Below are 25,024 nucleotides of genomic sequence, written 5' to 3'. Positions count from 1 at the left end.
TCTGTCCACCAAATCTAGTTCCTTAAATCTGTTCTTTACTTCCACTGTGTATTCATACGGGATTTGGTTTAGATTATACCTGAGTGGCCCAGTGGTTTTTCCTAATCTCTTCAGTCTAAGCTTGAATTTTGCTATGAGAAGCTGATGATCAGAACCGCAGTCAGCTCCAGGTCTTGTTTTTGCTGACTGTATAGAGCTTCTCCATCTTTGGCTGCAGAGAATATAATCAATCTGATTTCGATATTGCCCATCTGGTGATTTCCATGTATAAAGTCGCCTCTTGTGTTGTTGGAAAAGAGTGTTTGTGATGACCAGCTTATTCTCTTGACAAAACTCTATTAGCCTTTGTCCTGCTTCGTTCTGAACTCCAAGGCCAAACTTCCCTGTTGTTCCTTTTATCTCTTGGCTCCCTACTTTAGCATTCCAGTCCCCTAGAATGAGAAGAACATCTTTCTTTGGTGTCAGTTCTAGAAGGTGTTGTAAATCTTCATAGAATTGTTCAATTTCAGTCTCCTCAGCAATGCTGGTTGGTGCATAAACTTGGATTATTGTGATGTTGAATGGTCTGCCTTGTATTCGTATTGACATCATTCTATCATTTTTGAGATTGTATCCCATTACAGCTTTTCCCACTCTTTTGTTGACTATGAGGGCTACTCCATTCCTTCTACGGGATTCTTGCCCACAATAGTAGATATGGTAATCATCTGAGCTGAATTCGCCCATTCCTGTCCATTTTAGTTCACTGATGCCCAGGATGTCGATGTTTATTCTTGCCATCTCCTGTTTGACCACCTCCAGCTTCCCAAGGTTCATAGATCTTACATTCCAGGTTCCTATGCAGTATTTTTCTTTGCAGCATTGGATTTTCCTTTCACTTCCAGGCACGTCCACAGCTGAGCGTCCTTTCGGCTTTGGCCCAACCACTTCATTAGCTCTGGAGCTACTTGTCCTTGTCCTCCGCTCTTCCTCAGTAGCATGTTGGACGCCTTCCGACCTGAGGGGCTCATCTTCCAGCGTCATATCTTTTAGCCTTTTGTTTCTGATCATGGGGCGTTCTTGGCAAAGATACTGGAGTGGCTTGCCATTTCCTACTCCAGGTGGATTGCGTTTAGTCGGAACTCTCCACTATGTCCTGTCCGTCTTGGGTGTCCCTGCACGGCATAGCCCATAGTTTCTCTGAGTTACTCAAGCCCCTTCGCCACGACAAGGCAGCAATCCATGAAGGAGAAACTTAGTTTAATGCGTTCCAATACCTTGCTTACTTACCCGTTCAGCGAGGATTCCCCTTGCCGGCAGCCATTTCCGGGCTTCCAGCGGCCATTTTGGAACCGCCGATCAGCTATTCGGCGGCTCCAAAATGGCCGCCGCAATACCCGATCTTCGCAATGCGGGTTTTCCCCATTGCAAAGATCGGGTATGTTTCCGTATAGCGATCCCGGAAAAGGGATCGCTATACGGAAACATCGCTATATGGTGCACTCGTTAAGCGAGGCACCACTGTATTTGTATGACAAAACATCCAGTGATGCACAGCAAACAATATAATACAATTTTGTTGCTTTACGCCCACTCTTCATTCCTGAAGTCATAAAATTCTACATATATTTATTTTGGCAAAATAGGATTTGGTTGCATTATTCCTGTGGAACTACAGGGAGGAGATTTCAAAACACATATGAAAATCTTGGCAGAATTTTCATTTTCACTCTAGCATTTCTGGCCACATAAGGCTGGAAATCATTGTATTTCAATCTTGTATGAATACAAAAATGTATTGCAAATGAAAGTTTGGACTGGTTAAAAATAAAGGGTCTTTTAGTACCTACATCGGTAGAAACCAACTAATTTCCCTTTCCCTTCCATTTACAAAATTATAAATTAGATTTTCAGTAACTTTTTCCTATCTTTGCACCCCTCTCAATCTCCAAAGCAAATCCCAAAATGAGCATTAAGATTTTACAATTACTAATTTATTTTGACAAAAGGTTTTCATGGGCTACAGTCCCTTTCTGTTTCTGGCATAATAATTCCTTTGATTTACAACTGGAGTAAAACAAAGTGAAATTTTTCGGACAAATTGTCTCTTTTATTTGATAAAATATAAACATTTAAGCAATTTAATGAATTTAAATTCTGTGTTTCATTTCTTGTCTAGGTTCTTCTACACTAGTGTACTTGTCAGATAAAGATCATCATCTAATATCAGTCCAGATCTCTGCAGATCTTAAGCAGCTTGCTATTGAAGACATCATTATTCCTTCCATGTTGATCTCTGCAACTAATCTTCAATGGCAACCAAACTTCAAATCAGAGATTCCCACCGTATTTGCTGGGAATTTTTCTACATTCTCCTCAAATCCAAAGGAAGCCCATCTCCAAGGAGAATTTAATGAACTAAGAAATACTGTAGAGGTAAAATGATACAGGTGTAATGGAATAAATATCTCCCCTATCTGGCAGGGACATTCTGGGAATGTACAACTATTTTATACAACTCTTATTTCAGAAAACTTAAGCAAGTTTGGGCCTTGACATGTCTCTAAAGTCAGTTTAGTATTTCTTTGTATAAGGGGGGATTTTCTATATATGAATCCTAGACTACTGTAATGTGCTTCTAGCAGCCTGTTCCCACTCAGAGCTACAATGCCAGCTGCAAACTCCAGTAGTATACTTTATGACATAATAATACATTTTAAAATCAAATTTATATGTGACCTGCAGAAATATTTTAAGGACAGGGGTGTAGTTTACAGTTCTGTTAATGGCTTTCCTGAGGTATTTGTAGAGAAATGTGTGGACTTATCCATGCCTTATCCCATTTATGTTTTACGTGTAGATTGGCTGCTTAAATGCATAAATGTATGTATTTGTATGCAGATCCACTCTAGAAACATTTGGACAGATGTACAAATATTAGAGAATTTCTATGGTTTTAGTGGTAGGTTTCCCCTTCATGATACCCACTGCTCACATCATATTTCACAGGTCATGTTTTTGGTTGATCTACTAAAGGTATTATCTCGTTATGGATTTTAGAATTCATTTCGTGGCCAACGCAGCTGCCGCTGCTTTTGTTTGCTTTTCCTAGGCCAACAACTCAAAGAGGTTAAGAAATATTTGAGGAAGAAAAACTGCAAAAAACCCCCACAAAAAAACAAAAAACCCACAACAAATTAAATGTATTTTGACTGACTCAGAGTGACTATACTTATCATCAAACTTTTATTATGATTAAAGCGAAAACTGGATTGGATAACTGAGTAAACATATTGAGTGTTAGTGAGAACTGGTTTTATGGTGGAAAAAGTTGTGCGTGCAATTATATAACCACTTTCACACAGGAGCAATCCAGAACTGTTTTAGCAAGGATTTTGTGATGTGAAATATAAATTAAATCTATTTACTTTGTAGAATGACACCTGTTTTGGCAAAGATGCGCACTTCAATCTGATGAACTTGCTTCAGGCAGATGACCCACAAGTGCTAAAGTCACCTCCAGAATTTGACTTCAGTCCCTTTCCTTCTCCTTGGAAATCTGGTGCAGGCAGTAAACATCCAGTAAGTTTATTAAAATACAATCCTAAGTGTGTCTACTCCAAATTAAAAGAAAGAATCATTCTATTTTCATGTGGCAGACAGAACCACTAAAATATTGTGTTTTGGGTTTCAACCAAAATGTCTTACAATGACCAGTAGAAATGTTTGCAGGTATATCTGAGGTGGTGGTCGTAAATAAGCACAAAAACAGTGGGGCATAGTTATTTGAGATTTCTCTAGCGTGTAGAAGTAACTGAGGGAATGTAAACCTAATGATGCCTTTCTTTATCTTTTAATGAGATTACGACACCTAACAGTGAACAAAGACATCACAGCACTTTGACAACAGATTCAAAGCCGTTGGTTTCTTTTGGCTTGGCAAAATTAACACCAGAACAAGAAACTCTGAGGAACTGTAAGAAGAGAAAAGCAATGGATATGCTTAGTCGGGTGCCTTCTCCACCTCCAGTGAAGCCAATCTGCACATTTATTTCTCCATCTTTGAAAAGGGCATTTCAACCACCTCGAAGCACACAGCATGAAAGATCACTGAAAGGGACAGAATATAATGAAGTTAAAAAACCTGCCTTGCAAAAAATCAACGACGGTGGCTTTTCTCTTGAAAATTATTTTGTTGCTGATGAAGAGCTTGCAATGATAAATACACAAACCTTAAGCAATTTTCCAGAAGAAAGAGGAGTTGATTCTGTTGATAAAACTGTGTGTACACGACACAGTGATTCACCCAGCAATCTGACGCTAAGAAATAATTCTTTCCAGACTGCTGATAGAAAAAATATATCGGACACTACAAAAGCAGCTGAGACTCCTGCAAAGGAGACAAATGGAACGAAAAATTTATTAGCTGTTCAGAGGGAGTTGCAAAGGCAAGGGAAGTGAAAATACTAATGTTCTTGTATGTTTCCCATATGTTTTAATATTTAAATGACCTTTTAATACTTTGAACATTGTGAATGTCTATACAGATCTGTTTGCATGTTGCATATATTTCAATTCAAAATAAAGACCAGAGAGATGGTGTATCCTTCCAAAAAGATGAAGTCTTATGGAGGTGCATGCTACCAGTTCAACAATGACACTAATTTTAATATTGTTACTGGTTTCATTTATTTTTATCTTAAATATCAGAACATTTATTTAAAAACTGAGTCACATTTCCAAATTCTCATGGTGTGCACTCTACAGAAGAGTATGGGACAGAGCATCAGAAGTCTGGTGGACAGGTATTGATATGCTATTTCAACACATTTTCTTTAAAAAAAATCATGCTTATTCTCTTCCTAAGGACACACAAAGAAGTTGACAATATTTGGTTTGAAAAAAAAATATAAGAAAATTCCCTGATACTTTTAAGATTTGCTACAGAAAGAATTTGATGGCAAGGGTCAATGATACATTTATTAGACCACTTTTAAAAAATCACAAACATGACTGCTTTCAGCTCCATTAGAGGTCTTTATTGGGTTGAGCTGTCAATGGTGGAGGGAGGAAAAAAAAATTCCAAAAATTGGCCAGATGTGCATGCCAGGTTCTTTTGTTAAAAGTAACTTTCAAAATGAAGGTTGCGCACAATCTTTAGGTTTCAGGTTCTACCTCTGGTTGTGTTGATTGGAATGTCTCTCCCCATCCTGTTAGATGAAGAGTTGCCAGTCATTCAGCTGGCAACCCTTTGTCTAGCAGGATAAAGACATCACCCACTCTTGCCCTTCAATTGTGTACAAAGACCACGTGGCACTTTTTTTTCTTAATGAAGATATTGTGGTACTTGCTCTGTGGTTTCTTCCAAATACTGTTCTGGGTTTAGGGGTCTTGTTTTTAATCTAAAAATGGAAGAACTGAAAGCTTAATATGTACAGAAGGTGAACTTTGCCTTTTATTTTGTGTTTATTGCAATAATCCATCATGAAGTATGCTACAAAAGGTAGCAATATCCTTGAAAATATCCTTTGGATTAATAATAAAACTAATTTACATTACATAAAACAATGTACATCTATATAAAGAATGACTACAACTAACCAGAAAATGCTCACTTACAATGCAGTAAACTAATGGAGCACAAATGTTCATAATCGTCTTGGCTAACATCCTATTCTGTAGCTTACACCTGCAGAAAGATGGTTACATCATGGGCAGAGGGCTTTTTAAAAAAAGTTTAATATTCCTACTTCTTTCCCATGGCTTTCATTGTGTGGTAGCTGTAGGAGGGAAGGAGGAGGTTTTGATTATAAAAGAGCTCCTGTGGCCAGAAAGGCTATCTGGTGGTAATTTCTGAGATTTCGTCCTCCTGTGTCATGACTCCCATAGCTTCCACAGGATGAAAGGGACTGGAAAAAAGGGACAGAAGTTTTTCATTACTGAAAATTACTGACATCACCCTTCTGCAGGCATAGTTGCACCAACAGGATTTCAGCCACTGGACTGCAACCAGTATCTTTGAATTAACTACATATATTTTTGCTATTTTTAAAGCATGAAGCATGACAAAATGTAAGTAAAACCTGAATTTCAGAGGTACATAGTCCTTCATCTCACTACATTCTTTGAGGCTCCAGTTCAGTCCTGCAGAATTCACTGGTACTGAGCTCTGTGCGAATAAGAGATGAGTCAATATTTTAAAAATTCTGTCATTTTAATTTGTTTCCCTTTTGTTTCTGCATAGTCATCACAAGTGATTCAAGAAAAAAAAAGATTCCAGCTTAAAATGTATGATAAAAACACAATACACCTCCTCATTAATAGAGAATAGAAATATTCTTTCTAGACAAATGTACACAACCTGGTCTGTTCTCTCATGTTAATTAAAAGAACACCAGCTTAAGAACCTGTGGTCCAAAATTTGACTTCCTCTATCATCAGTCCCTCATGGTCACTGAGTTGCAATCCAACCATGAGAATCTCGGAGCCTAAGATTAAGTCATTTCAAATATCACATAGCCACCTGTTGATCAATTCTGCTCATGGATGCTGTTCTCCCACTACTAGTTATCTGAGCATCACAGAGCTGAGCATCAGCTAAACATTACAGTAGTGTATTACCATATACACCTTCCTGTCAAAAATGGTTGTGAAAACAAAGCCTTGCATAAGCATTGCTAAAGACAAAAGGGCTTAAAAGTGCAACAGTGGTGCCTCAACGTACGAATGTCCCTACTTACAACCATTTCGAGTTACAACCAGCTCCGGCCAAAAAAAGTTTGCTTCAACTTGCAACCAGAGCTTCCACTTAAGAACAGAAAAAGGCAGGGGAAAAAGGTGGGAAATTCTAATTTCTAACTGTAGGTGGCAATGAGACTGCTAATTTGTAACTCTTTCACCCAGCAGTTAGAGTGCGTCATTGCTGGAGGCTTGGGACTGCCTCCTGCTTCTGAGTGAGTGATGTGTGTGTTTGCAGGGAGGCTTCAGGCTGCCTGATAAGGTAAGATGCTGTTTTCTGCTTTTTAAAAACTGTTCTGGGTGTTTCTGCAGCGTGGTTTTGAGCTGGGGGGGGGTTAGGTTTCTGTGTGTGATAGGTCTTGGGGAGTTTGGGTTTTTTGTTTTTTCCCCCCATTTCCGATGGGTCTTGAGGGTTTTTGTTACTTTATGGAGTGTTTTTTCCCATTTCCAATGGGTCTTGGGTGGGTTGTTTCTTGGGGGTTTTCCCCATTTCCAGTGGGTCTTCGGGGTTTGTTTGTCTGGCTTTCCCCCCATTTCTGATGGGTCTTGGGGGTTTGGTTGCTTTTTGGGGGGTTCCCCATTTCTGATGGGTCCTGCATACTTCCCTTGTTTTTTCCTTTGTTTTCTTTGCGTTTCCAACCCGCCCCCTTTGTTCTCTGTGCATTTCCGATCTGCTTCATTTGTTTTCTGTGCATTTCCAATGGGTCTTGCATGCTTGATTGCTTTTATTTCGCCCCTTCAGCCGCAAGGGATTAATCACGTTTCCAATGAGTCTTGCAGTGATTTATGGGGTGTGTGTGTTTTTTTTCCTTTGGTCGGAATTTCATTACATTCCTATGGGAAATGGTGCTTCGACTTATGACCATCATTTCAAGTTATGTCCATCTTCTGGAATGGATTATGGTCAAAAGTCGAGGCACCACTGTACAGCTCAAAATCTGTTTATCAGTATATAAGTATTATATCAGAGGGATACTAACATGGTTCATTTTAAGGTTCAGAAAGAATGTGGAATGATTTGAAGATTTAATCTTGCTTTGTAGAAAAATATCAATTTTTAAAGTAAAAAACTGCTACAAATATAAAACAAAAGGCTAAATCCAAATCTGATCCTAACTAGAGTAGGCCTACTTAAATTAACTGGACTTGTTAGTATTTATTTATTCAAAATATTTTTACCCCAACTTTCTCAAAAGGACCTAAGGCGGTTAATAATGTAGGTCCGTAAATTTCAAGAGATCTACTCTGGTTTGGACTAAAATTGGATTTTGCCCCAAATCTTTTAGAACTACATAAAAATCCTAAAACACCCTGTTGAACCCATTTCGCCTACTAAAAGGTCTTTCATTTGCAGCATTGCTGTTCACTCTTCTGCTGGGGAATGTTGAATTCAGAAGGGCATAATTTGTATTGTACTCTTCATAAGGCCTGGTAAAATGTCTGACTGGCTCTTCAGAATGAAGCACAATGTGAAAAGTAACATCATGCTCATACTGATCTTTCATCCGCTGTATCTTCTCCCGTGGAACACCATGGTTATTCCGTCTACAGAATAAATGCAAACAAATACAGTACATAAATATAAACCAACAGAACTTAAACTGAACTATTAAACATATGAAAAGCAAGAGTATGGTATCCATGACCGTAACAGTTGCTCATTCCATCTCCAGAACCGCCCAGCTCAGAAATCTGCCCATACAAATTTTACAAGAGCAAGATTAGCATGGCATGTGCAAGAGGGACACTAAGAGACTATGGGGATGCACTTTCTCTCAGAGAAAGCCCAGGTGATCATTGCCAGCAGCTATGTATCCAAGATCAGGACCAGGGGACAAAAGAAAGAGTTACAACATGCTCTGGGCAACACCAATGTTTGCAAACTACCCAAAGTGTGTGTGTGGGGGGGGGGAAGACACCCTTTAGACAGTCATGTCCCTTTCAACATAATCCAATAAGAACCAAGTATACTTGGAACAGCAGTACTGAGTATCTGTTGGGGAGAAACAGAAGAGCAGGAAAATGATTGATTATTCTACATGGCTGTCTTGAACACTGAACAGGGCAATCAACCCTGCAACATTCTGTTGGAGGTTGCACTTATTGCTCCCTAGCAGTGAGTATAGCTGGAAAGAGCAAAGAGATATTGAGCCCAAACAGTTACGACTAAGAAAGAAAGAAACATTGGCAGCATGTTTGATCAGTTCAACAGAAACCCCAGAACAATGACGTGAGCTGCCATTCTCCGTAGTCACAGAGAGTGTCCATTAGCTTGCAAATTAAGGGATGGAGGTGGAAGGATGTGTCTTGAAAGAGGGCTGGTTGGCTGGTGAACAGCAATCCTATCTGCTGTTCCAATAAGCTTTCATGTCAAAGTCTCCAAGAACCCAGCCGCAGAGGCACATTCAATTAAAATAAGGTAGATCAGATCCATGGGTGAAGGTTTGCACTCACAGAACCTGCCTTTAAGTGATTTTTGAGAGTACCATGCCCACTTGGCACCCCAACTCACCCCATTCAGCAGAGGGCCTTCAACCTTCTATGTAGCATTTTCAAAGGGAAGGAATAACTGCTGTAGAGAGGGCAAGATGCAGCTGTCTGATCTTGCTAGCCTACTTACATGTACTTAAATCTGCATCCAACTCAATATGCTTAAAAGAGGTCTGTATGGCAGAATACATGTGTTTAAATCCCATCTTCCAATTAACAGTTTTGCTTTACCTTCTATCTGAATGAATGATGTGAGATACAGACATTGTCACCCCTTTCTGCCACTTTTCAAGGCTGCAATTTTGCACTGTAGCCCTATTGATTCCCAGTGCTGACACTGTGTCTTGGGAATCTATGAGTTGAGTTGCAGATAACGGCCACAATTCTGTAAGGCACTTCCCTACACTTTGCCAACCTAGAATTTTTTTAAAAACAATAGCTCATGTGCCCCATACCTTGTGAGTTCATGGACATTGAATTTCCAGCGTGTATCTGGCTCTCTAAATATAACTTCGTAGTTGTTTTCAAGTGCCTGATGAGAAAGAGTGCACTATTTGTTATCTTGCCCCATACTCATTTTTATGTACATTATATTGCGGCAGCTTTCCCATGTTCACTTGTCACCACCACCACCCCACCAAAAAAAAAAAATCTTTAACTCACCGAAACACAACTATATAGACTTCTAGCCTACACAATTATGTCATATCCACTCACTGTCATGAAACTCATTAGCTAGAAAAGAAAGATGTTACATTACCCACAATGTGTGGGCATAACGCTAACATTCCCTACAGTTTCACACAGTTTGTTTTGAGTCCCGACCATACAGAATAGCTTGGAAGTGTCTTTCATTGTGGGGACAACTAAATGTCAACTCCAGCAGGATTGTAGCTCAGAATAACATGGCCACACCATTAATGCTACGTATTTGGAATGGCATTCAGTAATTCAAAACAGTTGTGCATTTAAGTGTATGTTATTCTTAATTTTATATGTGTCTGACTATCAAGAGTGTTTGAATCAAATTATAAATATCAAATGCTGCCACTGAGTCTGAACAATGTTGCTTTCCTCTGACAAATTGACTAAAAAATTCCCTTCTCAAGAAAAACACCAAACACTGTGAGGCATGCAGCATTCTGCAGTTTTTTCTCAACACAAATTATGCTGTAAGCTATGGATGTTGAACTCTTTGTCCTGTTAATCATGCAGAAGCTTTCAAGAGTATATTAAGTAAAAGGGGAAGAAAGGGAAATCAGCAGATTGATCTATGAATTCTAAAATCATATTAAGAAGTGATTTTTCAGTCACAGAGACAGAAAATATATCACATCAAACTGACAAACACTATGCGTTCATGTTTCCATGACAATCACAAAATCACTTCTAGATGTTAATAGGAATGAGAACTATGTTTAATACAGTGTCTCTATGAACTACACTATGAGCACTGAATTCTTATCCATGGTGATCCCAATTGAAGAAAAGACACCTGTATATCATCCAGCAAAAGAGTTGATAGAATTGATTATTTGTTATTATATCGTTTGGAATTCTTATGGATTGCAAACTGCTCAGAGTAATACCTGGCGCTAACTGAGTTATATATAAGTATATGGAATACATACATATATGTCCATTTCTGAAAATAAAAACCAGGTCAGCCATACCTAAATTGAGGCAAAGTGCCTAGCACATGCTTTATCTCTATAAGATCCTTTGCAGAGCTTGGAACTGTTATTTTTTTAAGAGTACAATTCCTGCACAACACCCGGAATTGTCCAGAAAATGTAACTGCTTAAAGCTCTGGCTAACATATTTCACCCAAAAGGGTATGGGGAAGGAATATGATGGGCTGACTCAGTACTTTACGGCTAGTCAGAATATATTAGAAGTCTGACTAGGGATAAGGCAGCTGCATACAAGAAAACAGAAAGTTGACCTTACTGGTTGGACCAATTGTGGTGCAGACAATAAATAAGACTTAAGTGTAAGATCAGACCAAGCATAAATATCAGAGCCTGGCATGCACTATACACAATGCATTTGAAGGCTCTGAGCAAATATCTATATAACTGTAAATGGCTTCTTAAAATATTTGCTGACCAAGCTTATAAAAAAATAGAGCAGTTAAATGTAGCCGAAGAAAGCAATGCTGATTGAAATCAGTTCAATGTAAATCCAGCTGCTGCACAAAAATGTTCTAGGGCTTGCTAAAAAATGGGATTTCTGCATTTTGAGATGTCTGGGGGAAAGGCCCATTAAAAAATTATTGCAAATTTTTGTCTGCATAGTTTGAGCTACATATAAGGTTATCTGCTCACCTCTTGCACCCAATATTAAAAATCATAACAGATCATTGTTTCCCCTACCATTCTCACATATGGCTTCATTTCCCAAGCGTGGATGTTGGTATTATCAATAATAACTGGGGATTTCCCATTCTTCATTGCTTTACGTGCTGTAACATAATAATGTAAATGTTTTACAAGACTGATCGATCAGTGGAACAAGTCAAAGGGAACTGTCTTAAATCAAGCCTCTTCGAATAACAAACAATTAATTATGTGGTCAATATACTAAGTGAATGCCTTGGAAGAGACATATAAAATCCACTGTAATATATGTATCTTCATTAGATCAACCAAATGGGCACAAAATGTATGCAAAATTTTTAAGATCTTGAGTGCTCTTCAGCAGGCAAGGTGTTACAAAGGGCAGATGTATGACACAAGATCGGGGGAAAGAAAATTGATGTTGAAGACATGGTATATGCGTGGTCTCAGCTGGCAATGAAGAAAGGAGAGTCTGCAAACATTTGGATGGGGTTCTGGAAGATGATGTGATGGTTTTAGTTTTCATCTGGAGTAACTCCAGGAATACTGGGAACAATGTAGACAGAAAAGAAGTATGATTCTTAATTTTCCAAAATAAATATATAAGAACCAGGTATAAGAACTGCTATCCCCAGACAAATATAACTTCTGTGTTTACAACTGCTTTTTACAGTTCCTAAAAATATTTCTTATATTCCTGCCCAATACTTTGTAATCAGTTTTCCACCAGGCAAGGTAAGAATGCTTAGTTCTGCCCAAAAAAGGCTGTAAACAAGAAAACCTTTCGGAAATGAAATATATAAATAAATTGTGGCTTACTTATTGGAACAAGGAATATCTATTTTAGTATAAAATAGTGTCTCTTTTTAATGGATCTAATAGAAGCAATTATGTAAACTGATAAGAGAACAGTTTGTACAAGGCAAATTTATAATGCAGTTGCATGCACATACCACAAAAAGAACTAAATTAGTCATGTCAGTCACAAGGTGGTTGGTATTTTAAGAGTTTTTTCTGTAGAATGAGTCTAAGTAATAAAGATTCTAAGTTGTTAATACTATCAAGTGCTGTGTTGACTTAATAAACTCTGAGAGCCATTCTTATGAAAACAAGAAGGGTAAGAGCAGCAGGCAGTTGTTAAAAGTCTTTTCAGTCATTATTTTTCAACTAAGATAACAGAGAAAGCAAAGCCTACTAATCCCCAACAACAAAGGATTGTACTTGCCTCTTTTTTGATTCCACTTGTGTGCATCTTCCAGACAATCTGGATCAAAAACATAGCTGCCATCCTCTGTGAAGAAGTAGTCGTCAGTGCTAAAAATGACTGCACTGGGAAATTCACGTTTCAGTTGCCTGGAGGTAAAAACATTGTCAGGAAAAACTACAACTCAGTATAAAGCAAGTATGCATTTTTATTTTCCAGTTATCCCCATGAACTTCAACTGGGGCCCAAATAAATCGAAGGTGAAATCCCCAAATCAAAACAGAACACGGAGAAGGGGACTGAACCACACAGAACAACCAGATCCTTTATTACTGTAAAATACAAGAAGCACAAGATATTTCTTCGGAGTTTGATTTGTATTTGTCATTTCCCTTGGTCTTGCGACTAACCAACCAATGGATATGCAGTAATCAATACAAATGCATACATTTCTAGAGGGACATTTTAGCTACCTGGGATGAAGCAGCAAATAAGAGCTCTCTCAGACAACATCAAGGTTCCTACTAACCATAGTCAGCCAAGTTCTTTTGGTACCTAAGGCAGAAAATCCCACAAAAGCTTTTTTGATCTCTGCCCGTTGTTGTTGTTGTTTAGTCATTAAGTGATGTCCGACTCTTCGTGACCCCATGGACCAGAGCATGCCAGGCCCTCCTGTCTTCCACTGCCTCGTGGAGTTGGGTCAAATTCATGTTGGTAGCTTCAATGACACTGTCCAACCATCTTGTCCTCTGTTGTCCCTTTCTCATCTTGCCTTGACAGTTTCCCAACATCAGGGGCTTTTCCAGGGAGTCTTCTCTTCTCATGAGATGGCCAAAGTATTGGAGCCTCAGCTTCAGAATCTGTCCTTCCAGTGAGCAATCAGGGTTGATTTCCTTCAGAATGGATAGGTTTGTTCTCTTTGCAGTCCAGGGGACTCTCAAGAGTCTCCTCCAGCATCGCAATTCAAAAGCATCAATTCTTTGGCAGTCAGCCTTCTTTATGATCCAGTTCTCACTTCTGTACATCTCTACTGGAAAAAAAATCGCTTTGACTATGTGGACCTTTGTTGGCAAGGTGAGGTCTCTGCTTTTTAATATGCTGTCTGGATTTGTCATCAGTTTCCTCCCAAGAAGCAGGTTTTTAATTTTGTGGCTGCTGTCACCATCTGCAGTGCTCATGGAGCCCAAGAAAGTAAAATCTGTCTCTGCCTCCATTTCTTTCCATTCTATTTGCCAGGAGGTGATGGGACCAGTGGCCATGATCTTAGTTTTTGGATGTTGAGTTTCAGACCATTTTTGCGCTCTCCTCTTTCACCCTCATTAAGAGGTTCTTTAATTCCTCCTCACTTTCTGCCATCAGAGTGGTATCATCTACCGTACATATCAGAGGTCGTTGATATTTCTTCCAGCAGTCTTAAGTCCGGCTTGGGATTCCTCCAGGGATTCCTCCAGTCCAGCCTTCCGCATGATGTATTCTGCATATAAGTTAAATAAGCAGGGGGACAATATACAGCCTTGTCGTACTCCTTTCCCAATTTTGAACCAATCAGTTGTTCCATATCCAATCTGTGGCCATAGTAACCAACTAATAACCAATCAAATAACACTTTCCTGCTTTTTCCCTGACAGCAGAATCTGGTGCCTGAGGCCGGTGTGTCACCTTGCCTAACAGCAGAGCCAGCCCTCTGTTGCTGAGATAAAATTAGCTTCTAATAACCACTTCTGGAACTTTTCTCCATTTCTATGTACTGTATTACTCTTTTTCTGCTATTTCTACAATCTTAAAACCACAGGCATCCATGTTTCTGTCTTCTAAAGTTATCATGCAAAAGGACCTAAATGCACTGGAATTTAATACACTGGTAGTTGCAAAAGAAAGGGACCTTTAAGAATATGGGGGGCTTCATGAAAGAGGTGCATGATACAAATATTTAAGGATGTATCCAGCAATTTATTTCAGTATGCAAAGACTACTATTTCAGGGAGCTAGCAAGAGGGATCTGGAAAAAGGGCCAAGCCTAGAAACTTCCCATATCTCAATTTCCTGTCTTGTTAAGCAATACTTGAGGCAGACATTACTCTGGGTTATCAATAAGTAAAGACAAACACAGGCTGATTTAAATTGTAAAGTCAGGAGCCGATAGCTTCACGGTGACTCATCTTTAAGATCCCAGCTGTTTAAATATATTTGTTGCTTACAATATCCATCCTACTGCAGAATTAGTGCACAAAAATAAAGAACTCTTTATTCTTCTGTAATCCCAACCCTCTCTACTGTGGATTTCAGCTATTTGTCAAATGCATATTGATTAGTAACACTTTATATACCACATTAAGAAGAAACGAATAGTTCATTAATTAGGAATTCAGTTGTGGATCTTTGCTTATATTTCAAACATCCCAGTCCAATCATGATGGAGGGGCAATTATCTGCATAGAAAACACATAGAAAATCTGCACTTCAGCACCACTGTCATTACAACTTTTCAACCCTTCACATGAGATTGATTATGTTGTAGCAGAGCCAGTAGTGTTAGACTCCCCCTTGGCCATGTAAGATTTATGGGGAGTGGCAATGGTAAACCATTTCTTGACATTCTCGCAAAGCTTAAAAACCTTATTAGTATCATTCTAAGTTGGAAGTGACTTGAGAGAACTTATACATACAGATCTTCATGGAATACTGCAGAAAGAAAGTGGTTGTTCTCAGTTCAAAAGGTTATTCTTAGGTCAAAAGCTATATGCTGCTCTAGAGAGCATCAAATAGACTATGATTATGTGTTAGGAAGAACCAGCTTTCTGCCAAAATCTGGTGAGCTACCTTCCCACTGTTACCCTATTCTCTTTCCTATTTTGCAAAGCATGCATTTTCCATTTCTTTGGAGGAAACACCACATTCTCCTTTTTTCATGAGAGCCTCACACTTATTCTTCATGGCAGAGTGCTTGAGGGATAATGTCACATACCATGTACAAAAATGGTATAGCTTTGTCTCTTTCCTACTAAAGCCCTCCACATCATTGGAAAAACAGCCCCAGAGGCTTCTCCCAAGGTGGTTGGAGGGGCACAATGTATCATTCGTTTCTGCTGATGGAAGCGGTTCAGTCAGGAAAACATTCTGGGACCTGGCCCAGATGTAAACATTACATACAAGATTAAAACAAACTGAAAGGTCTTCAACTGACACCAAGACATAAGAATTTACCCTAGATAAACTTACCTTGTGACAATATGTCATAAAAAGGATGTCACTAACAAGACAACTCTTTTTTTCAATTATACTGTTCACAGTTCTCTAAGGGAAGACTTGATATTGTGGTAGAATTATGGGGAGAGAAGAGAGTCCTGATCCTAAAGCCTAAGAGTAGACATGGGGACAAATAAAAAAAGAATCGCGATATTTGTCAGAAATCGCTGATTCGTGTAATATTCATCATTTTATTGCACTGGAAATGTTTTATTTTGCAACTAAAGATGAGTGTATCAGCTTTTCCAGGCAACCTTCCATTCACATTTATGTTTGGTTTAATACTTCTGTGGTCACTGTCGCTTAGTGATGAGTAGTTGAATAACACTTATATTCTATAGCAGATTTCAGGCACTACTGAAGATAAAATGAAGTGTTTCCATCTTGGCTTTGAAATTAACAAAGTCAAGGAATATCAGCTGTCATTATCCTATCTTGACCCAAGTTTATAATTTAATATTTATCCAATCAAATCTAGGGTGACAGAAATGACCCATCAGTACTATGTATGCAAATACAGTTTATTTCTATGCCTGCAACTGCAAAGGGAAGGCAGAGGATTAAATTTAAGGGCCACGGGGGTTACACTTGCACAGAGTGCTATGGACATAGATTTACGGCACCCCTTTCTACAGAGCACAGTACGTAGAAACTGGAGCACCAGGTAAGGATGAGATACACTTTACTCCACTGTGTTTTATCTTGCTACTAAATTTGTGGCATTCCTTCCTTTCAGTGTAAGACAGTGAAGGGGATGGTCTCAGAAACACCACTGAATTATGGATTTAACATTTTTGCTGGATGTCTAGAGCAGGACAAAGTTCTCCTCCCATTCTGCTTTCCCTGCATCTCACCTAAACTAATGAAAAGTTGCATGCCTGCTCCCAGACATTTCTCTCCCAACTAATGCTGGGAGAGAAAAACTATCTAAATCTTCAGTGGTTAAGCAAAACCAAAAATTTGATTTAAAAAATGTCTTTAACAAACTGGATTCCTTTTTTTTCTTACTCCTGAATACATAGGTCATTGTTTTGCTTCTGGACACAATCTAGAGCAGTAGTTCCCAACCTTGAGTCCCCAGATGTTATTGGACTACAACTCCCACAAATCCTGCTCAGTACAACTAGCAGTGAAGGCTTCTGGGAGATTTAGTCCAAGAACATCTGGGGACCCAAGGCTGGGAATCACTGATCTAGAGAATGCATCCGCTGAAATGTATATGCATTATTTTCTCTGGTTTGCATTTATTAGCTCCAAACTGTGTTCTCTGAATGCTGATGTGTTCAGTTCCCGCATGGTTACTTCCGTGATGGCTGTAATAAAGATGGGGCAATATTTGTGTGTGCTAATTTTTACATACAGGAGGAACGTCTTGCATCAAGCCTCCACAATAGGAAGAGTTCTATCTGTACATGTTTTCTTAACATTCAGTTTCATATTGTATAGTACAGATGTGTATCAAATGATTTCATAGAACTCAGAAACTGCAGTATATCAAGAAGTAACTGTGTCTTCTGTTTGTATCATGTATACAAAAAACCTAACTGATGCTTCTTCAGGTCAAACAGCACCAGGTAGACGTGACTTCCAGCAGAGAGGTAAGCAACAAAAAAGCACCAAGCTATTTGCTCTAAGGCAGCGGTTCCCAACCTTGGGTAACCCAAGTGTCCTTGGACTGCAACTCCCAGAAACCCTGGACAGCACTGCTAATGATGAAGTCTGATGGGAGCTGCAGTCAAAGAACACCAGGGTTACCCTAGGTTGGTAACCACTGCTCTAAGGATACCATCAAGGCAATACTTTGCTGAAGCCCACTGAACAGAATAAGCAGAACCCTCAAATACAGCAGGGCTGGCTTATCACATTTTGAAGGAACTGAAGTAGTTCAAAGCAAGCAGGCGAAGGCCCTTCTTTTCAGGCAATCTTTCCCTCAGTGGCTAGTGCCTGAATGGAATCCATTTAGATGGATTGTTATGCATTACTGCTTTTACTGAGCTTTTAGTATTGCTTGTGTTTACCATTTCCCAGAGTTATTTTTTATTCCTTAATATGTATATGCTTATTGTTTTTAGCTTTAATATTGTCTTTTAATAATGGCAGCTCTCTTTTAATACTCATTCTTTTTAGCTTTATATATTGTCTTTCAATGACGTAAGCCACCTTGGGTCCATATATTTGTAAGCCACCCCGAGTAGAGGGGTGGGGTAGAAATATAAACAAACAAACAAACAAACAAATAAATGAGATAATTTTAAGGAGAAAAGCATGGTAAAAATAAAGGAAGGAAGGAGGGAAGAAAGCAGGGAAGCAGAGCACTCTCTCATGACAATTGGGTTCAGATTTTGAATCTGTCTGAACACACAGCTTCCTTCACTTACTACTTTTCAGTTAGCATGTTTTAAGTACGTTTTAAGTTCTCATGGTGAACTGAATATGAGTTCTGAACTTCCTCCTGGAATCAGTAACATGTCAAAGAACTAATAAACACAAGCTGTCTCTGAGCAGGCTCTCCAGAAACCCTGCTCTCTTAAAAGGCAGGATCAGGACAACGCTCAGAAACACAGAGTGGTACGTACCTTCAATATATTCCAGTTCAGCTCAGCTAAGTTTTATTGCCTTTAAATACTGTAATACAAAAGTTGACAAACACACTTCACTGTCATATTTAATTTTTCAGGCTCTGAGACTCCATGAAGCTCTGTATCCACAATTTGCAAAGCAGATACAGGAGTTACATCTCCTTCCTCTTTCTGCTTGATTTGTGCCTGTCCTGCTGTATCACAAACAGTGGAGCCCTGGCATAAAAAATTAGCAAATTGCTTCTAGTAGTTTATTTTTCACACATGCTCATTTACTTAATTTATTTAAAATATCTTTACCTTGCCTTTCTCTTTAAAAGGACCGAAAGGCAGCTCACTCAAACTGCTGAATGTAAAATGTGGGCAGCTTGAAATTATAAAAGGGAACACAGCAAATATAAAAGAGAAGACTACTTTTCTTCTTGAACATGACCAGACCAGCTCTTTCCATTTCCCACCCTGATAACTGAGAACAACATCCAGAACCAAAATCAAACAATTTCTTACTTTCATTGCACCCTCTTTTCCAGATAATTCTGATTAGTTCACATCTGTTTATGCTGTGATGGAGCAGAATAAACTAAAGCAACACTTCAGAAGCAGGAAATTTTGATGGGCATTTTTCATTTGACCGCCAAATGGCAGGAAAATACACGTGTAGGTTTAAATAATAATTATGTGTGGTCAAGCTGATTCCCTTTCCACAGTTTACTAGGTATAGAGTACAGTGGACCCTTGACTTACAGACGGCTTGACTTACAGACTTTTTGAGTTACAGACTTCTCTGGCCGCAAAATTTAGGTTTGACTTGCAGACTGAGATTTGACTTACAGACCAGAAAAAAACCAAAATGGAACAAAAACAGCCTGTTACGGGATTAATCGGTTTTCAATGCACTGTAGGTCAATGGAGACTTGACTTACAGACTTTTTGACTTGAGAACCGCCTTCCAATGCGGATTAAGTTCTCAAGTCAAGACCCCACTGTACTCCAACGTGGGTTTTATGTACTGTTCTTCTGGCCACACTTTGCACCCTCTAGCTTGCCCACACCACACAGACTGGTGCCTCTTCTACAGGGAAGTGGGGAATTGAACTCTTGGGGGCCTCCAGCCCATTGAGCTGTTCAGCATGCTAAGCAGAGGCTTATGAAGACCTATTCTGCAAATGTAACCTATCAGCTATTGGCCCCATAATGGCAGTAACAGGGATAAAACTGAGAAGATGTGCTGGTGGTAGCGAGACAGAATTTGGGGGGGGGGGAGGGAAGAGAGACCCTACCTTCGCTGCTGAGAAAATAAACGAGTTTGTAGACAACCAGGTCCAGCAAGAACTGAACTGGCCTTGTCCACGAAACTCACATTAAAATAAAAGCAGTTAGTCTTTAAGATGCCACAACATTTTTGTCTTTATTTTTTTTTTTTTTGCTTGACATGTTAGCACAGACTAAGAGGGCTACCTCTTCTAAAACGACAGCCACGGATGACACGGGATAATAATGGTAACTTCAAAAACAAGAGTCTGTTTTTTTCTGCAACGCGCTAGCCGGAGTGCCCCGACAGCGCCTGAAAGCACCCACTTTCCCCACCTTCCCAATTCGCTTCTTGGCTTCCTCGTCTGCCTCCCAGGGGTTCTGTCTTCACCGCCCCGAGAAATACCCCCGTTTCTTTACGTTCCCGATGTTAACGGCTAGCAAGTCAATAGTTTCAAGGATGCTTTCCTTCAAGACCATGATCTAGAAACGCAATCAGTTGAAAGCACAGGAACTCTAGAAGAAAGAGAAACTAAAACCTCTCTCCTTGTCCTTTATAATAAGAGGGTGCAAGAAGGCCATTTTAGACAGAACTTTTTCCTCCCCAGCACTTTTGTGTGTGCATGTGCGTATGTGTGGTGTGTGTGTGCAGGGACCCTCCGTCGATCAATAAAGAGCCTCGGGAGCCGTCGGCGAATAAACAGCCCCAGCGCCAGCGCGCCGTTGATCTGCCCTCCCCGCCTCGCAAACAGGCAGCGCCCGCTTTCTAGCAAAATGCGAAAACCCCATCCAGGCTACCGAAGTGCGGTTTCCAAGCCCGGTCTCTCAGCCGCAGTTAAAGGTTTCCGTCCCGGCGAACACGCCCCTCGAGAGGAGAGGAGTCCCTCGTTCCCTCGCCTCCCGTCGGTGGCAGGCGGCTGTTTACCTGGCCAAGGTACTTTTCCCGGAGCCCGGCAGCCCTCGGAGCAAATAGAGGCTTTTGCTGAAGCGGTGCCTGCGGCCGCGCCCTCGGCCTTGGGCTTCGGGTGGCTGGAGGCTCAGGCCTCCGAAGGCGCGGACCAAGCTGGCCTCCATGGCGGGAGAGCGACAACCACCACAAGGGCCGCCCCGGCCGGCGCGGCGGAAACCTCTGGTGGTGAGGGTGGCGGACTCGGCGCTCGCCTCGTGACTGGGACGGGCGGAGACGCCTCCCTCCCTCCGCGCCCCCACCCCCACCCCCCGCCAGGCAGGGAGCCGCCCAGGGGCGCCGGAGGGCAGGAGGCCCCGGCTGGAGCGGCGGGACCGGCCTGCGCGCCGAGGGGGGGGGGGGCAGCCGGTCCTCCCGCTAGAGAGGGGACCGTCGTCTCGTCTCACCCACCACAGGTGGCCAAGCCGTTTAGACTCGGACCTGCCGGTTGGGGGGGGGGGGTTGAGTCCAGAGGGCCCGGCCATCTCCGGTAGTGACATTCGTATACCTCCCCCCCCCACAGCTCTGGCATACCCCACCCCCGTTCTCCCTTCCTGACTTCCTTTGAGCAAAACTGCCACAGCGTCTACGCGACACACGCCGGCTGCCCCGTGGGGGGTGTTGTTCACAGTTTCGTTGTTTGCAGTGGAGATTTGCTTGCCAGAGAGAATGGTAGCCTTGAGCAACGTCCGCTGGAGTATATCTAGACGGAAGGGTTGGCACTCTGGGCGGCGGCGGCGGCAGCAGCTGCTGGCCTTCACAGGAGAAGATAAGCCCACTTGCAGGACAGACAACCCCTGAAATGTCTCATGCTGTACACAACTCCTAAAGGAGGTGTGCCCTCCATTTCATATGGCCACCCTACGAAAGCGGTCAGAGGAAGCAAGCAATATTCTTAATAGACTGCCCCAAAGACTGCCCACCAGTGATGCTTGGCCAGGGCAGTCTTTGGGGCACCAACATAAGTGTGTTTACACAAAGTAAGCTTCATCTATTCAGCACAAGATGTTCCCAAATGTGAACATTTCATGGCATGTGGACAAACTGGGATGTGCGTGCGCCTGCAAAAAGACAGAATGGAAGCGGGTTTTTATTTGTGAGCTTTCACACTTAAATGAATCTATTATAAATCTATCAACTTGTAAACTGCCACAGCATTTTGTCTGTTCTTCCTCTGGCCCTTTGCCTCGCCAACCCTTTTAATTTTGTCAGCATACTGAGACTAAACACTAGGATGGCTTCTCTGGAAACCATTTCCAAGCATATGCAATTGCAGCCCAAGTTATGCTGACATTGGATTTTTGTCCCCAGGTCAAGGAGCAGACCACCAGAAGACACATTTTAGAGGTAGGCATTGCAGACCTAATTTACTGGGGTGTAGGAGACCTGAAACATGTTCTTAAGATTAGGGGAGGAAAACACAATGAAACAATGGCTGAATACTGTGGTAATAATTATATATTGAATCTGTTGTATACAGTATTTGCAAAGTCATCTGTTTACCACTGGACAATTATTGACACTATAAGAATGTAAGAAAAGCCCTGCTGGATCATGCCATTAAATTAACTTAGCAATGCTAGGATGAATATTTTACTGCCAGTCACTCTTGTAGTAAAATGTTCACTGTGCTTGATGTACAACTCTCTGAGCTTTAACATAACAATACTTTACCTTCCATTCCTACCTGACCTCACTGTTTCCATTTTTCTTTTGCATTCATGGCAACTGGCAATAACATTCCATGTATGTTATGAGATATATTCTAGTCAATGAAAAGCGTCATAAGACTGCTGACCAACATAGCTCGCTCTCTCAGTTGGCATCCCTGTGCAAATCAATTGATATGTGTATGTGAATTTTCAGTAGGAAAATGGCCACTCCAGAAGACTTAAGTGACTCTTAACTCTTGGACTTTGCCAAATTGGACTTGTGGCATATAGTTTACCTGTAAGGCTGCAGTCCTGTGCACATTTATTAGAAACTAAACTGATTTTTTTTCAACTGAAAATAGATTAGTTAGCAAAGTCCTACTTGAATGTGATCATTAATCATTTTCTTGTTTCTTTTTGGCTGCTGTTGTTTGAGTTTGAATTTGCCACTCTTCATATTCACAGTGGACCAATTATTTCTTTGTCTGATATAAACAACAGGCAGTCAACAGTTTAAATTGCTTCTCAAAATGACAATCAATAAACACTGTTCAAAGTTTCATTTTATTTTGAAACAAAAAGGCACATGCTACATGGATGGGAAGCAGCAACATCCTTATATGTAACGGATTCAATAACCTTTATAAATTGCATTTCTCCTCAATGTCATTAGTTTTTTATTATACCTGGCTGTTTTTATGCTAATAAATTATATTAATGTAGTGTATCTCACCATGTCTTTCACTGCATTTATGCTATTTTGGTTTGCACTTTTAATTTTTTGATATCATCTTATTTTGTTATTTTATTGTTTCTGTCTAGTTGTTGTAAACCATCCAGAGTGCCCTTGGCTGCCAGATGGGCAGTATATAAGTAAGTAAGTAAGTAAGTAAGTAAGTAAGTAAGTAAGTAAGTAAGTAAGTAAGTAAGTAAGTAAGTAAGTAAGTAAGTAAACAAACAAACAGACAGACAGACAGACAGACAGACAGACAGACAGACAGACAGACAGACAGACAGACTGGGTAGGACCCATGGTGAAGCCAACAAATTCTGTAATGCAAAAGAGAACAAACCTATTGAATCATCCAATCAAAATATTATGCCTATTGATGTAAATTAAAACTTCATAATGTGCAGTTGTCTTAGAATGTAATGTGTATGTAATGTGTACTGTATCTCATTAGTTACAATTGGCCACTCTTCATGGATCTTTTAAATATTCTGTCTTTTGAATGGGAAATAATTGTTGTATTTAGTTTGTCAACTGCTAAACATTTTTCTCCATGCATTTTTTGTCCTTCTGAACTGAACACATTTCTTAATTCATTGTTTATTTATATGAGAGAGAGTGCAAAAGAATACTAGCAGTATGTTGGATGCTTTACAGAATATAAGAGGACAGAGTTTACAACCTAACATTCAAAACAGACAACAGTGGCCAAAATCCTGTTGCTTAGTGTAGTAAATTGCTCTAGGGTAGATCCATGGAACCAATGGGGGCTTAGGGAGTCAACTCTTCTGTAAATTCCACTGATTCAAATGGGCATAATCGAATAATGGCTTACTCTGCTTACAGAGGAGTTCACTCACTAAAGTTCACTCCATGGGTCTACTTTAGTGCAATTTAGTACACTAAACCAGTTGTTCTTAACCTTGGATTACTCAGGTGTTTTTGAACTGCAACTCCCAGAAACCCCAGCCAGCACAGCTGGTGGTGAAGGCTTCTGGGAGTTGCAGTCCAACAACACCTGAGTAACCCAAGGTTAAGAACCACTGCACTAAACAACAGGATTTAGGCCAGTAAAAGAGTGGGAAGGAAGTGATGGCGGGTGAACAGAACAGTCAGGAGCGTTCTGCAGATATAGCTAGTGCATAGCATTGGGACAAGAGATATAAACCAAAGGATTTAGAGCATATTGACTCCAAGAAAGTACTTGAAGTAAACAAGAACAACGTGCTGATCTTGTTGGGCTAGAATCTGAAGGGCCTTCACCACTAATTATGATGGCTAGAGTTGCTAAGAGTTCCGGTCAAACAACAATAGCCATAGTGACTCAATCCTCTTGTAAAGGGAGAGATGATAAAACTTGAGTGCATAGAGAAAGAAAGAGAACAAAGGAGACAAATAAAATTTAACCGTATAATGTGATGCCAAAGCATTTTCCTCAAGACTGTTCAAGTGTCTGAACATCACAGCAAGCAGGGATTCTATGTACAAGAAGCTGCAAGAAGGAACAGTCCATGTTGCTCTGTGATGTGCAAACCCAGCAAGAGTCACCTCTCTGTCTTGCTTCTCCTTCAATACACCAGAGAAATAACCCCAGAAAATCAATGGTATATTCCTTTGGCTTGTTGGGGGAGAGATAGACCAGAGTGTCAGCTCCTCTTAGGTTCAGCTGGCATACTAAACAGATAATAGGTGATTTGTTTGGGTCTTCGCATGCTGTTTTTCATTCCATTTTCTCAGCAGTCACCGGGGGGGGGGGGAGTGAAAAGAGAGAGAAAAGCAGCAGCAGCATACTAAGTCTTATAAGTGGCTCTTCATATGCAGAAATAATGCATATGGACTTAATGTATGGATTTAATGAGACAACCAAAAC

The 25,024-nt window shown here is 40.4% G+C and overlaps 2 protein-coding genes and 1 long non-coding RNA gene across 5 annotated transcripts in view; 2 read left to right on the top strand and 1 right to left on the bottom strand.

The window, feature by feature from the left end:
- BRCA2 (BRCA2 DNA repair associated) overlaps positions 1–4,595 on the top strand; it is a 45,377-nt gene extending 40,782 nt beyond the window's left edge. For all 3 annotated transcript variants that reach the window (XR_013543351.1, XM_072993770.2, XM_072993771.2), the window contains 3 exons: positions 2,159–2,415; positions 3,415–3,561; positions 3,841–4,595. Coding sequence is in view for 2 of the 3 variants with exons in the window: in XM_072993770.2 (XP_072849871.2) it covers positions 2,159–2,415; positions 3,415–3,561; positions 3,841–4,440 (1,004 nt within the window). In the remaining variant the exon portion in view is untranslated. The remainder of the gene's footprint in view (positions 1–2,158; positions 2,416–3,414; positions 3,562–3,840) is intronic.
- Positions 4,596–5,416: 821 nt separating this feature from the next.
- On the bottom strand, positions 5,417–21,036 carry N4BP2L1 (NEDD4 binding protein 2 like 1). Its single transcript, XM_020788636.3, has 5 exons — positions 20,752–21,036; positions 12,772–12,899; positions 11,583–11,671; positions 9,663–9,739; positions 5,417–8,262 (listed from the first exon to the last, which is right to left on the bottom strand). The coding sequence occupies exons 1-5, from the start codon at positions 20,898–20,900 to the stop codon at positions 8,019–8,021; spliced, it is 687 nt and encodes a 228-aa protein (XP_020644295.2). The 5' UTR covers positions 20,901–21,036; the 3' UTR covers positions 5,417–8,018.
- On the top strand, positions 20,628–23,299 carry LOC140705600 (uncharacterized). Its single transcript, XR_012085012.2, has 3 exons — positions 20,628–20,760; positions 22,084–22,119; positions 23,247–23,299. It is a non-coding gene; the product is annotated as an uncharacterized LOC140705600 (long non-coding RNA).
- Positions 23,300–25,024: the final 1,725 nt, after the last annotated feature.

Source organism: Pogona vitticeps, chromosome 3 (genome assembly GCF_051106095.1).
Source record: "Pogona vitticeps strain Pit_001003342236 chromosome 3, PviZW2.1, whole genome shotgun sequence".
In the NCBI taxonomy this organism is placed as follows: domain Eukaryota; kingdom Metazoa; phylum Chordata; class Lepidosauria; order Squamata; family Agamidae; genus Pogona; species Pogona vitticeps.
Note: the sequence above shows the minus strand (reverse complement) of the source record. Positions and strands in the feature narration are given on the sequence as shown.